The sequence below is a fragment of the Tenebrio molitor genome, chromosome 9 (assembly GCF_963966145.1).
Source record: "Tenebrio molitor chromosome 9, icTenMoli1.1, whole genome shotgun sequence".
Lineage (NCBI taxonomy): Eukaryota > Metazoa > Arthropoda > Insecta > Coleoptera > Tenebrionidae > Tenebrio > Tenebrio molitor.
This window is the reverse complement of record NC_091054.1, coordinates 1,109,561-1,124,016: the sequence shown is the minus strand read 5'-3', so window position 1 is coordinate 1,124,016 and position 14,456 is coordinate 1,109,561. Positions and strand designations below refer to the sequence as shown.

The 14,456-nt window shown below is 39.1% G+C and overlaps 2 protein-coding genes across 7 annotated transcripts in view; one reads left to right on the top strand and one right to left on the bottom strand.

The window, feature by feature from the left end:
- Positions 1–14,456, bottom strand: part of LOC138138433 (kielin/chordin-like protein) — a 112,291-nt gene that overhangs the window by 972 nt on the left and 96,863 nt on the right. For both annotated transcript variants that reach the window (XM_069058363.1, XM_069058364.1), the window contains exons 3-4: positions 282–405; positions 33–206 (exon numbers count right to left, since the gene is read on the bottom strand). In XM_069058363.1, the coding sequence (XP_068914464.1) occupies positions 33–206; positions 282–405 (298 nt within the window). The remainder of the gene's footprint in view (positions 1–32; positions 207–281; positions 406–14,456) is intronic.
- The window catches only part of LOC138138435 (probable deoxycytidylate deaminase), a 99,580-nt gene continuing 87,596 nt past the window's right edge, over positions 2,473–14,456 (top strand). For 2 of the 5 annotated variants that reach the window (XM_069058370.1, XM_069058369.1), the window contains exons 1-3: positions 2,477–2,690; positions 2,749–2,972; positions 3,025–3,235. In XM_069058370.1, coding sequence (XP_068914471.1) covers positions 2,668–2,690; positions 2,749–2,972; positions 3,025–3,235 — 458 coding nt within the window. In that variant the 5' untranslated portion in view covers positions 2,477–2,667. Of the gene's footprint in view, positions 2,691–2,748; positions 2,973–3,024; positions 3,236–4,425; positions 4,674–6,189; positions 6,261–6,384; positions 8,075–14,456 lie in introns of those variants that run through there. The other 3 variants (XR_011162028.1, XM_069058368.1, XM_069058371.1) reach the window with 3 other exon arrangements.

Sequence of the window (14,456 nt, the reverse complement as noted above, 5' to 3'; positions counted from 1 at the left end):
GTTGGGGTTTGCACCCGGGAATCGGAACTGACCCATGACTATGCAAAAATGGTTGGGTTGGGTGGTGGTCGGGGTTTCCTCCGTCGAGTTCACTTCGGCGGTGAGGGTCGAGGAGTCGGTGGTGTTGTCGATGGGCTCGGCGTCCGACGTTGATGATTCGTGCTCGATTGTCGTGCTCTTTGGGGTAGAGGGGGAAGGTGCGGTCACTGCAAACCACTTATATTGTAGTGTTGGCTTCTAAAAAAACTAAACATCTTTGAAAATTCATGAAACGTGCTTACAGCAAGGAGTGAATGGTCCTCGATCTCGACAGGGTCCCTCCATGGTGGGAGGGCAGTCCTGCCACCAGCAGAACATCTCGCCATCCAAGCACAAGCAAAACTCGCAAGGATCAGAGCGGTAGATCTGGAACAAGAGAGGCCTTTTTAGTATAGGTTGGATGTTTGATTGTCACAAAAAAAAATACAACTGACAGTGATAGTTTTGTCACTAGTCCCGACAAAACATTTTTTTCATCGCTGGTGCTGGCAAATGTGAAATGCGTTATCTTCGGGACAAAACATTTCAGTAAAGACTGTATTGCTGTCGTATTATATAATTGTTTTCTGCCGTGATTTCAATTTAAATTGATCAAAGCGTTTACAAAAGAAAATGGATTCTTTGAAATTAAATTCGGAAAGGTCGTTATGGTTTAAAAACAACAAATTCTGGATGAATCTGCTTTAATCAACACTACCGCGATTCGTGGAGATTTTATCGTTGATGTGGAAAATTTGTTACTGCTTTGGATAAATGAACTAATTACTACTATTTGCAGTACTGCTGCAAAAAAGAAATCAACTGGGCCTTGACAGAATTCCGCTTTTAAGTTGGCAGTATTGCTTGTTCCGCCAATTAATTCCCAACAGCAGAAAAAATGAACCATTTATTTATTTCTCTTTAGAATACACGTTTGACATAAAAAAAAACCTCTATTTTAATTTCAAACAATAGAAAAAAAAAATCATTTGGAACATGTTGCCTTTACGCAACGTTGTGGATTAAAATCAGAGATCTGCATTACTGACTGTATTACTGGTTGCCTACCTCTCCTACATCAAGACCTTGACATTTGCAGCTTTCCAAAATGGCATCAATCTTTCATAAGATTTTATGTTTTTGTGGAAGTCTCCCGACTTTACCTTTAACCTGTTTAAAAATGTATCATAATCTCTCGGGCTTCGCTTCTTGAAGAAAGAAAAAAAAATGTCTGAACACGAGCCCCACAGGGTGCATTACCACCGCAACACTTTCCTTGGCATTTAACCGGACGTAAAGCTAATCGCTGCTGCGAACGGCCTTTTCCCACCCCCAAAAATCACGGCGACGAATCTCGCCTTGTTCGGCGTCACGGCGTGGCGTGTCGCCGGGGCCCCATAAAACGGGATTAGCCGATCCCTTTGAATACTGCAATATTCGCGGAAAAATCACCCCGCACGCTTAATTTACAAGCGAGTGTCGCCGCCGCCGGGAAGAAAGGAGCAATGACGAATCATCCCCCACCTGTCAACCCCCGGTTCCTCGATGAATATTCATGTCGCGGCGGCTTTTCAGTTACAGTCGACGGCTTCGAGTGTTTTTAAGTGTCTATCTAAATCATCCCGGAAAAATGTCGTGTGTTTTATGAAACCCGGGAGCTAATCGGGGGCGGTCCGTCGATCGAGGGGGGAGAACCTCTCCTGTTTTATCGCCGGTGCGGAGGATTTACGGGCGGGAAATAACGACCGGCCGGCATTAATTTTAATCTGGCCGATAAGTTTAAATTGAATCCGGTGTATAGTTTACGCGCTCCGGGAAAAAATTAATACCGGAACGGGATCTTGACGAGCGGTGTTTTGCCTCGCGGGGGTGGGCCCCCCGGGCTCTCTAATTAATGGAATTACGACAGGTTCTGACCGGGCCCAAAAAAACTTTATTATTAATGCGATGAAATCGTGCATAATTACATTTTCAAATGTTCCGGTTTTGTTTAATTTATCGGCGCAATTAAATGGCTTTTCTTCTCGGCTCTTGCTCGAGAACCTCATAAATTTCTTCGAGGTTTTTACGCACAGTCATATCAATAAAATTTATCAATCTGCGTCTTATTTTCCGGTTTTTAGCTTTTGTCTGAACGGAGATTCGAACAAGGTTTGTTTTCTTTTCTCCGTGTTTTACGTTTATCTGCATTCATAATCTCAGTCGTCGTATTTACTAACCGGAGATCCACAAATTTATTTTAAAATGAAAATGGATTTCAACGCCACACTGTTCCTCACAGTCGGTAACTTTTAAATTGGTATTTTACTTTTTTATTCTGATTTATAGATTTCTGGATTTACTGTTTGAGAATCGCTGGAATCTCATGGTTGGTGGTCACTGACTTTTTCTTTTCACTGACAGTGTCTGACGCTTCTGTCTATTTAAAAAAATTAATGCAAAACCCAAGATTCATGTCACAACAAATCATCAATTTATTAATTATTATCATTATAATTTAAAATAGAGTTGGTCTCTCCTTTTAGCTCCAAACTGTTCGGGTTCGGTAGTTGGTAACCCTGCCACGTTACCGTTGTCACAACAAATCATAACCCACTCATAACCTCACTTTTCCTTTCTTCCCGTTGTGACCGACAAAATCTAGTCACGATGGACGACTTATCCGCCCGAATGTAAGTAAAACAACGAATTCCACTCTCGACACCTCGCCCAACATCATACTAAATCCAGGGACGCGATCTCCCTCCTCGACACCCACGAATTCTTCATGTCTTTCTGCCTGTTGGCGGCCCAACGCAGCAAGGACCCCATCACCCAAGTGGGCGCTTGTGTGGTCGACCGCCAAGGCAACCTGATCGGCTCGGGGTACAACGGCATGCCCAGGGGCTGTCACGACGACGAATTCCCGTGGGGCAAAGGCTCGACGAACACGTTGGAAAACAAACATTTATACGGTAAATGCAAGCTCACTGATTGTCGAACACGTCCATAAGAGTTGTCTGACAGTGTGTCACGCCGAATTGAACGCCATCGCTAACGCAACGGGGACGATGGACGGCTGTACTATTTATGTCACGCTGTTCCCCTGCAACGAGTGCGCTAAGCTCATCATACAGAACGGGATCACCGAAGTTGTGTACCTGACTGACAAGCACGCCGCCAAGCCCGCCACCAAGGCCTCGAAATTGATGTTGGATAGTGCCAGAGTTAAATACTGGTAAGTGCTGTTGGGGTCAGGTGTTGCCCGTTTTTATGTCCCAAGTTGTTCGTTTCATTGTTTATTACTGGTCTTGTTATTCTAACGTTTGTGGTTGGTGAATTTGGTTTAGTTTCTCTGTAACCGGTGTCGTTTCATTGGGCGTTATATGAAACTTGGGTACCATGTTGTTGTAATGAGCCGAGATAGTTGTTTTACGCATTTTTTCAAATTTAATTTGTTCAGGTTCTCGTAAGATAAAGCGAAAATTTGCGAAAAGTTTAAAAAAAGTGATTACGAAAGATAAAACGTCTAAAATGCAATTTCACTCAATACAATCTTTGAAACAAAGGATATTATTTTAAAACATCGTCCTTCGATCAATTGTTCTGTAAAAATACTGAAATATTTCACTGAAACAAAGAATATTTTCTTTTTAAAATTAGAGTTGAATATGTATTTTTCTTAAGTTAAAAAAAAAATACGCTAACAAAAGTGAAACCAAAAATGGAATCAGTCAAGGTTGCTTACTAAGACTAAGATTATTTTTTAGATTTTTTTTTAAGTTTTTGTGGATCATTTCGTTTTTCAGAAATCAACATCATTAAACTTTTTTTTACAGATTTGCGACTTTAGTTGTAAATCGTAAATAGCGCAGTTGTTTTTTCAAATGACAGGTACTCGATCTTGATGTGACATAACTTCCTCTTGGATAATTTTATCTTACAGTGCCTCAAATAAGCACTTAACTCGTTTTTTTTTTCAATGACAAATTTGCGATGTCGTTTGGAAGCTATTCTTGTTAAAAAGAATTCCAGGAAAGGAATTTTTACACGAATAAGTTCCTCATTTTATGTCGCGTTGATTTCGGCTTGATCAGCAGCGCATTCGAGAGGGAAATTTAGTCATCATTAATCAGGATCCGGACGGATTTCTTGCAAGATTTGTTATGGTGGATGAAAGTTGGCTTCATTACTTTAACCAACAGTGAAGACATCAAAGTGTGGAGTGCTGATATACTTTCTCAAATTTCGCGGAACAACTTCACGGGAGAAATTTATCGGAAACGTTTTTTGTTCCATACCTTCCTAGAAAGTGAGTCTGTATTCACAGTTACCAGTGGGTGAAGGTTTCTCTTTCGTTCACTTCACTTTCGCTCATCGTTTTGCATTCAATCGTGCTTTTTTCCATCTTTTTTTTTAATTTTTTAGGCAACATTTGGTAACTCGCGACACTTGCTTCTTCCAGGAACATATGTATAACTTTTCATCGTCCACAATTTACATAACGTGCACACAACCACTTTATAGACGTTACAGAATTTTGTTTATTTTGTATTTTATTTTTTTCCACAGCAACAGATTCGTCCAAAAATGTGATTTATTTTTATTTAAATTTTTGAATACAAATTTACAGACAAAATACAGCACTCGAGAGTAAGGCCGCTTTCGTTCACTTGAATTGCATTCGCGTGAACGAAAATCTTGCCTTTTTCACCCTTACTGTAAATAACTATGGAAGTCGTGAATTAGTGCTTTCGACTATTTGTCGTATGGATAAAGAAAGAACTCATTTCCAAAGGACGTGGCGCTGTTCAGATGAAAAAGGAAGATTGGGACGAGGTCCTTATCAGGACAAAATTTCAGCTTATATAAACTGCTTTTCACGGTTGCTGTTTTCAAAACATGCGAGTTCATACTGATCAGATTTAGAATACTATTTATTTCTAAAACGACGAGAGCGTTTTCTGAACAAAATATTTTTTCCAAAACTCTTGTCTACGTTGGGAAATAAGGTTATTTGACTTTTGGTAATCCATTGCTTCCAATCGAAGACAATAAATGATGAAAAAGTGCTTGAGTCTCATATTGTGAATAAAAGTTTCGTTACCTGTTGCACCTTAATTTTATTGTTTTTTATTTTATTTTTTTAGCACGTAGGCTTTGAAAATATTCAGGAAACAAATAGTGCGTTGTATTCCTTGCGAAGTAGCTTTTCAAAGGAGGTGTCACTTGACATACGCTTACAGTTGAAAAAAAATGTTTGGAGTGGTTAGTTGAATGTGCCGCAAACTTCATAACATGATGAGACTAGTATCGCCGATAGGTAGCGCTGCTGGCGGTAGTGGAAATCTGTCTACTAGTTTGTCTAACGTTGCGAAGCTGGCGGCACATGCAAAATTTGTGTGGACTTTCAACGCCAACTACGATGGTACAATAATTTATAACGACCCGTATTACTTGTTGCGCACTGTATCTGTATCTTAAAACGAGCTTTAATAATTATCGCCAAGCTTGTACGCGTACGTTTGTTCATTGTGTATTCTCCTAAGGTAACGCGGTGATGGGGGAAATTAGGTTGTTATCCAAGTGCAGCATACATTAAACGTTCTGGAACGCGCTTGTGTTATGCTTGTTTGGAATTCGAATCCCTTGTTCCGATGCTCTCTACTACTGATTATCCAGCGTACCAAAATAGCAACAGTGGAGAAGGCAATTTACCTTTTTACACACATCTTCCTTCGATGTTTTCGTTTATTTATCTTTTTTTTTTCTGGTTCTATGTTCAAAACTATATTTTTTTAAGTGAACTTGCTTATCCCCATTGATACCAAAACGTATTCCATCGCTCTTTTTTCTCTGTATTTTCAATTTCTACTTTTGATCTTGATTGACGTATTTTATATTAAACTAGGTACCTACTGTTAGCGCCAAGACGTACCGCATTACGTGTCCAAGTGGTGATTCTGCATAATAGTGCTAGTCTTACACATTCTTAAGTGCGGACCGCACCCCAGCAGATTGACTACGCGCTTGGATCAGTGCGGACGCATTATTATTTAAGCTTTTATTATAAAAGCCAACACCTACTACTCTTCTGGCTTTCTTGCGTCCTGGACCTTTATGTCGTGAACTGATTCTCTTCAATTCTCACTTCCTTCCGTAAAAAATGTACAAACATCTTCTTGATTCCAGAAAACTTCTTCTTCGCGAGAAGTTTTGACAGGCAGCGTCTACGACACATGCACGTCCTGCCGCCGTGTCAGGTTTGTAAGCTCTCGCTTTTCAATTCGTGACATTTCTCAAACCCACCACATTCACCACCCTGACTCATGACACAAACACCACCCCCGACCTCGACCTCCGTGAACCGTTCTTTCTCTTTTCCAGGCAGCTAAAATCCGAGAAGCAGTTCTCGATTGAATTCGAAGACGTCGAGGCCAGGGCCCTCCGCTCATCGAGCCCCTAACGCGCGACAACCCCGGCGGCGCCGCCCCCGGGCCAAACATCCCCGATTGATACCGTAGATTATGTACAACTGAAACGTTTTAACGATTTCATTAATCATTGAAGGGGTCCCGGGAACAAAGATCGCAGTGGCACCCGGGATGGGGCGGAATCTGTGTCGAACAGCTTGCTGACTAGATAACTATTCAATGTTCCGGTTCTCTGTTTACATTATAATTAATTCGGTGCGTTCCCTGCAATCGAATCACATTCTTGGGACATCTTTAATGCATGAACTCGCCCACGACGGTTACGTTTAGGGCGGGGGCCCTCGATGAGAGTGCGGGACCGAACAAACGAACCGTTTTTTCTCGTCCGGACGATAAACTGTCAAAAGAGCAACAGAAGGACGAGGGACCGGACCGAAGCGCGATCGCCGATAATTCTTCGGACGAAAGGGGGCGCTTTTTTGTAGGTGTCAACACAGTGTTTACGTCACAACGGTTCAATTAATCGCCGTCTATTAATTAAGAGGGCAAAAAAGAGACGTATGGGCTAGAAGGGGGCGGAAATCCCGACGAGTGAATCGCCGATGTTGGCAACGGTTCTTCGCGGATGGTGCTTTTTGCACCTTGTTGTGCTTGATTGCACAATTGTTATTTTAAAAAAGTGTTTTGTATTGGTCGAGTTAATTCAAGTGATATTTACTGTGATATATAATATGTTGTTTTTACGCCAAAGAAGTGTTTTTTGGTGGTTTGATTTTAATACGGCGAAATGTACATGTGCGATCGATTTTACAGAGGTTTTACCACTTGGAATGACTTGTCCTGTAAGTAGTAACTAGTTTAGGTGGAAACTGTACGAACTGTCACACTGGCGCTAGGTTGGTACTGATTGCCGAGCGAAGTGTCAATGACAGAATACATTTTTTCGGAGAAAATAAAATACTGATGGCTCAAGTACTTTTTAAAAGGAAACACAATGTGTGTTTTGATTTTGTTCTTTTGTTCTAATGTCAAAGCGAGATTGAATGGATTTAAAAAAAAAATCAAAATTTAATGTCCTAATAGTCTTTTTTTTTCCGTTTAAGTCAAGTTTCTTTGGTACTGCAATTTAAAATAATATGTAGATAAAATATGTAGTAGAAAGTTAGAATTAGACTGTTTACCACCACGTTTTACCTAGTGAATGGTATATTTATATGTATACAGGGTGTTTAAAAAATGTCGCACTAAAATTATTGTACGGTGTACAACACCCAAAATGCAACTAAATTATGCAGAACAGAAGGTTGATTATAAATCTTTAACCCGATCTCTTTAATATTAAATGCGATTTATCTCTTTTAATTATCGAAAATTATGCAAAAATCGATGAAACCATTTCAATTTTTTAAAGGTAAGTGCACGCAGTTGCCAAATTCACCATAAAAAAAACCATCATCCACGTGCAAATTTAACATCAAATTTTTTAAAAATATTTTTCTCTCACTTACCAAATGCTTCTGAACACTGTACCATTGTTTTAGTGAGACATTTTTTAAACACCCTGTACATTTATACTAAAAGTTATAACATATGTACATATACTGTGATCTCTAAAACAGAACAAATAAATTATTTGGAAAATATTTTCTTCCATTATTTTCAAAAACCCAATTCACAAGGTGCATTCCACAGAAAATAGTGACAAAGTTGTGAACTGTTAGTCTTTTTTTATTCTATTCTTATGGAGTAAGACAGGTGTTGACATTTCTCCAAGTTCGTTTAAAAATAAAATTGAAGCGTCTGCTATTTAATAGTAGAAGTGTCTTTTTGTGCTAAGCCCAGAAATTGAAGACCGAGATGACGTCGAGGCGATAATATACAGGGTGTTTCTGAATAAGTGCATTAATTTTAACTGGTAATAGAACTCATCAAAAGGAACAACTTTTCTTTCTGCCATTTTGGCGAAAAACGTTGCGTAATGGCTTAAAAAACTAGGAAAGATTTTCCTAAAACCGTTCATATCTCCAAAACTAACCTACCCAAAAACGTGAAACAACCAGATTCTTACGAAGTGGATTTTTTGCTATACGGGTAGATTTATTTGAATTTCGATTTCGGCGTTAAAACACGTTTTCTGGATGAAAATGGACGTTTTTTTCATATTAGCGCTGATCTCAATTAGCCATTGCAGTATTTAGTGGCGTAGGGCTATTTTAGTGAAAAATCTCTCCAATTTTTTTTTGGAATTAAACATCGTTTTTCGGCAAAATGGTAGATAGAAAAGTTGTTCCTTTTGACGAGTTCTATTACCAGTTAAAATTAATGCACCTATTTCAGAAACATCCTGTACATATCAAAATCGTTATTGACAATACCCTCACTTTTTCACTTGTCTAAAAGCTTGCCTTCCTATTTCAAAAATAATCCATTCACTTATGTGCTAGGCCTTACAAAAACATAATTAACCCCATCGGAAATTTCTTATCACTTATTCGAAATAAATTACGGCCCCTAATTACACTTTAAATTAGTTAAGAACATGCATCTAATGGGATATCGTGAATGTCGGGAAATTCTCCAGAGACTTGGAGATTTTATAGAAAGATATCTGAACTGAACCCACGCAAGTGTCAAAATGTTTCGCACAATGGATCGAATGCTTCGGGAAAATGAAATTTCTCCCTTTGAAATATTAACTTGTAATATGGAAGTTCCACCAGAGAAAAATTTTAGTGGAGGTTGAAAATTATTTCAGCACAGTCAACATTGAAAACCTTAGGTCTTTAATTTTATTTCAGTCGATTCTACAAATATTACCACTAACTTTTAATAGACACATAATAAAATGACGTTTACTTTAAGGGCCGTCGTTAAAAGCAACGGCCGCGAAATTGGATTTCGCGGCTTGTTTTACACGCGGATTGCTCGTTTCGCGTACGGTTGCACAAAAATAAACTTCACACATTCAACTTTTAATACTGAATGAAATCTATTTATTTTTTCACAATTGTCATTTGTATTTGACTTTATTTTAAACATTAAACATTTCCGTTTTGTATACGACATTTTGATGTTGTTTGTTCTTGACATGTACACGTCTTAGCGTTAAATTAAACTTTCTTCTAGTTTAAAATTGAGCGATCTGGCTGGCGGTGACATCTTTAGTTTACTTTTATTTACTTTTCTGTGCTGCAACACTGTTCGTGTTGGAATGAATACTGCATAACGTGACAAAAACGCAAGTTTAAAATTTGATCGTCGTTCTAGCCAAGTTTCACGTCAGGTCTTTCAAAAGCAAAAGATTTTTAGATATTAGAATGACCACACGTTCCCTAAAACGGCATGATTGAAAGGTTTGGGGAGACAAAATTAAATTTTGTTGTGATGAGTCAAAGCGCCTAATTGCATCCCCACAGAAAATTCACGGAATTTAATGATAAGGAATGCAAGTGATTGCGAACAATTGATAACACTAAACGATCGGTGACTTAAAAGGGGAGATTTTGAATGTTTTATCTGGATCAAGCGAAATTTAATCGAAAGTTTCGTTCCGATTGCACGAAATAAACAAGGAACAAATAGGAGAGGAGATTCAATTAACCCTTATCCAGTTGTGGAGTGGACGAGGGATGAATGGATTTAAACATTTATTTTAAATAATTGCGTAAAGTGAAGATATTTGTTTGAAGTCATTAATAAATGGATAAATATACAGGGTGTTATTGAAAGTTGTACAGATATTTTAATCACGAGCTACTGGCTTCATGTGGAACTCGGAAATATTTAAAAAATTCTATGTCAAAAAATAAAATGACAGTTATTTTTTGAGCTACAATTTTTTAAAATTGGTTTTGGTTTTCTACGTTGTCCTACAACCTCGTAGGTAAAATTTCGGCACATTTTAAAAATACACCCTGTATATCATGTTTTATAAAATGTACCCCAATGCGAAGTAACCTGCAGGAAATATACTGTAAAACAAGAAAACCGCATTGGTGTACGTTTTATAAAATATGATATACAGGGTGTATTTTTAAAATGTGCCGAAATTTTACCTACGAGATTGTTTGACAACGTAGAAGACTAAAAGCAATTAAAAAAAATTGTAGCTCAAAAAATAAATGTCATTTTATTTTTTGACATAGAATTTTTTAAATATTTCTACATGAAGCCAGTAGCTCGTGATTAAAATATCTGTACAACTTTCAATAACACCCTGTACTTCTTGACCTGACAGAAGAATCTTGATGGAATATTTCAGAGAAAACTTTTCTTCTTTTGAGATGCACTATTCTTATAAAAAAATCTCTATGATTAAAAATAGTTTCCTCAAGTAATTATGACAAAAAATTCGAAAAGCCATCAACTAAGCTCGCCGTGCACTTCTTTCAAATAAATTATGGCTCGTAATTATACTTCAAATTAGTTAACGAATCTGCACTTAGTCTACAGTGAATGTCAGGGGATTCCCTGGAGGCGCGAAGACTTCGTAGAAAGGTATTCTAACCGAGCTCACGCGTGTATCAAAATGTTTACCATAATAATCGAACGTTTCAAGGGAACCTTTCTTTTTTCTTGGAAATAATGACGTAAATTTGCAATTTAAATTGTTTGTGAAAACAGATCTTGCTTTTTGTAGTTATAAAATAATCAAAGTAAGAAGCTTTCACAGTTGGCTTTCTCAATGACTATTATCGTTTCATTGGCTGGCATTGGGAATGGCAGCAGAATTTAATTATGTTAAATTTTCATCATTGAGGTCAAACTGTCAGCGTTTCAAGTCCAATTTAGGTTTTTAAAATAATGTAAATTTGTTTCATTTGAAACTCTTCCAACGATAGAGTCTCTTGCAGAAACTTAATTAAATAAAATAAGCAATACAACACAAGGTAGGATCACTACATTCTTTGTTTCTCACAATTTTCTTGTTTTGGTACTTTTCTTTGCAAATTACCATCCGAGGAGAAAAGGAGAAGAATGACCCCAAAACATTCCCATCAACACGTCAAAATGTTACATTGATGCCGTGACCAGGATACCAAATCAGCAAACGTTACAAAATGAAGAAACAAAATGCATAAAAAAATTGAACAGTTAATTTGGACAATTTGGAATAGCTCTTGAAATTTTTAAAATAAAGTTTTAAAGAATTTCTTGTGTGGTGTGTTTTTTTAAATTTCACCTCATAGTAGGCGTTGAAGAGTCGATTGTGAACGCACCATACAGGTTACGGAACACGGATCAGCTGTTTAAATCTTATGTTTTACCCGAGTGGTGCATTCACAATCGACTCTTCAATGCCTACTACGAGGTGAAATTAAAAAAAAAAACCGATAGATGTCATTCAGTGATCATATTCTGCAAGGTTGGTAGAACTGACTAATTTGTATAGTAGGTTGCCTCGTTCAAAATTGGGGGGCGGGGGGAAAAAGTAACTCCCCGACGTAAAATCAACCCAGAAATTTTGAGTGTTCGAATAAAAACCAAGGTTTATAAGCTCCGTGGGGTTTGTTGGGTTTTATTCTAGTGAGGGAACACCTAATGCGTTATGGACAGACTCTGTAGTAAAAGTTTAGTGCATTATGACGTCACGAGTAACTTTTGCGGGGGAAAAAATTCAAACTGTTGTTTTAAATAGCAACGAGGCAACCTACTGTATAAATTAGTCAGTTCTACCAACCTTGCATATTCTGTGGACCTTGCTTGTTGTAAAAAGACAAAAGAGATGTCATTTTAATCCTCAGACGATCCAGAAAAGGAAAACAGATTTCTGAGACATGTCCGTTGAACCATAGTCGTGCCCTTTGGGCGAAAGTGCATTCTCTCGCACCGCCTTGGGCGGAATGCAGCAAGGGATCGTCCGTAAACATGCGATGTTTCCTCGCATACTCCGAAGCAACCTGAGGCCGGAAATATTCGACTTAATGCGTAAACAATGCTTTTACCTCATCGAAAAAGACACCCTCGGAGCGCGGCACCGTAAAGACCACCGCAGGCCGAGTTCCGTCGTTATAGTGAGGTTTCTCGCTTCCCATTAACCGGAATCAATAACAAACACATGCGGGGAGGGACGCATCGGGACGACCCCTTTCTGGGAACGTAATTGACCTAGCTCCCCGCAGGAAGCGTAACAGGTGAGGGTGGAATATTTATATAAAGGGCGACGAACGAACATTCGTCAGGTGACGGCGGCGGACAGGGCGAAGGGAAATGGGGGAACATCCGACGAAACGTCCATCTAAGCAGAAATGAAGAAAACGGATTGTTTGCTTTATTGAACACCATTAAATTCGGGGATCGACGAGATATTGCTCGAGGGGGCGGTTTTTCGGACCGTTAAAAGAATATTAGTCCGGGGGACGGTATTCGCAAGGATGCGGCAATTTTTATTGTGTGTGTGTGTGCGGAATTTATTCGTCTTATTTGAAAATCGTTCGGGCGTTTCTTCCATTCAAGAACGACAGTTCTCTGATCGTTGCATGGGATAATGGCGGCCGGGAGAAAAAAATCCAGGAAAAGTCGCTTAGAGACGGATTTTAAAAGCTAAGCAAAAAGGAAATTTTCAATGATGGTATTTTCCGAGAAATCAGAGTGCAGTCTCGGAATTGACTAAATGGCGCCCAACGTGGGATCCGATTATCTGCTGGATGCATTGTTCATATTTTTATAGAATCGGTGACAAAAGTATGTATTTCATAATAGCATATTATCCAAAGAGCGGGTAATGATGGCTATTACTCATGATGATGATTTTGTGACACGAGCCGAGAGCGAGTGATGTAAATCATCCGAGTGAGTAATAGCCATTACCTGCGAGTGGAATACTATACTTTTTCTACGACTATGAAGAAAAATTGATAAATAAGTTTTATTATATCCTCTTGTACCTTATTTCAACCAATTAAAATCGTTGAAAAGGCATCACGTGACCGTAAATCATATTCCCATCAAAAGCACGCAAAAAAAACATCCAAAAACCGGTCTAAACCAGCTAAATTTACACTGAATATAATAGGTAGGTATAAAGAAAATCGTTGGAAAAAGTCTATATTCCAAAGCACCCACAACGACCCAATTAGAAGAGCATCTTCGTCAACGTCAGACCGTTTCACCAGTCTCGCCATCACCTTTTTTCTTCCGCCCGCTCGACACAATGCATCTCGTTAGCCTCCCCCAACTTTATTTTCGGCGGGAAATCGCCAAGAAGTTTAACGTACATGGGACGGAGAGCCCGCAATAACAACTTCCTCGACGAGGGCGCCTTTCCCGGGCTTTGTCCTAATCCGTGTTCCGACAACTCGGGCCTCGTCCCCGACTCCATATCTTACCCTCCTTGTGCGCCGTCGGGGTGTCGGAAAAAAAAAACCACCCCCGGGCACGTAAAAAATGACGAATCGCCCAAGACTTCCTTCCCGGCAGCCCAATTTGGATTTTTTCCGCATTTGTATTTTGATCCCCCGACGATCCGTAATGACACATCCACTGTCCGGAAATTGGCTCATAGATGAGTTTCCGGCCTCTTCCGTTCCAATTTATGCAAATGGCGTGTACGTAATTTGCGCATTATTTTTTCTGTGGGCGCCCGCGTGTATCGAGAAACTAAATTACGCGTCAAGTCTACAACGGAAGATGATAAAAGAATAAGGGCGGCGAAGGAGACGGCGGGATTAAAGAGGGATTTTTCCGGGATGTTTGAGGGTGTCGCTGTTATTTCAGGTTGGTATCCCTGTCGAGTTCCGATAGAGAACGGTGTCACCTCCTTATCCTAGACTCGGTGAACGACTCATTACTGTAATTAGAGGGAGGTGTGCGGAATTGCGACACAAGAGGCGTTTGAAGATGACGATATTGTAGATTCAAAGGAATTGCAGAATAAAACCATAATTAAAGCAGTCTATAGTAATCGGATACTTGTAGGGCCGTTAATTAACGTACCGAATAGTGAAATAAATTTAGGAAAGGCGATACAGCGGATTCTTATGCAAGTACAGTTATTTACACTATTGACCAGTTGTGAAAGAAGAC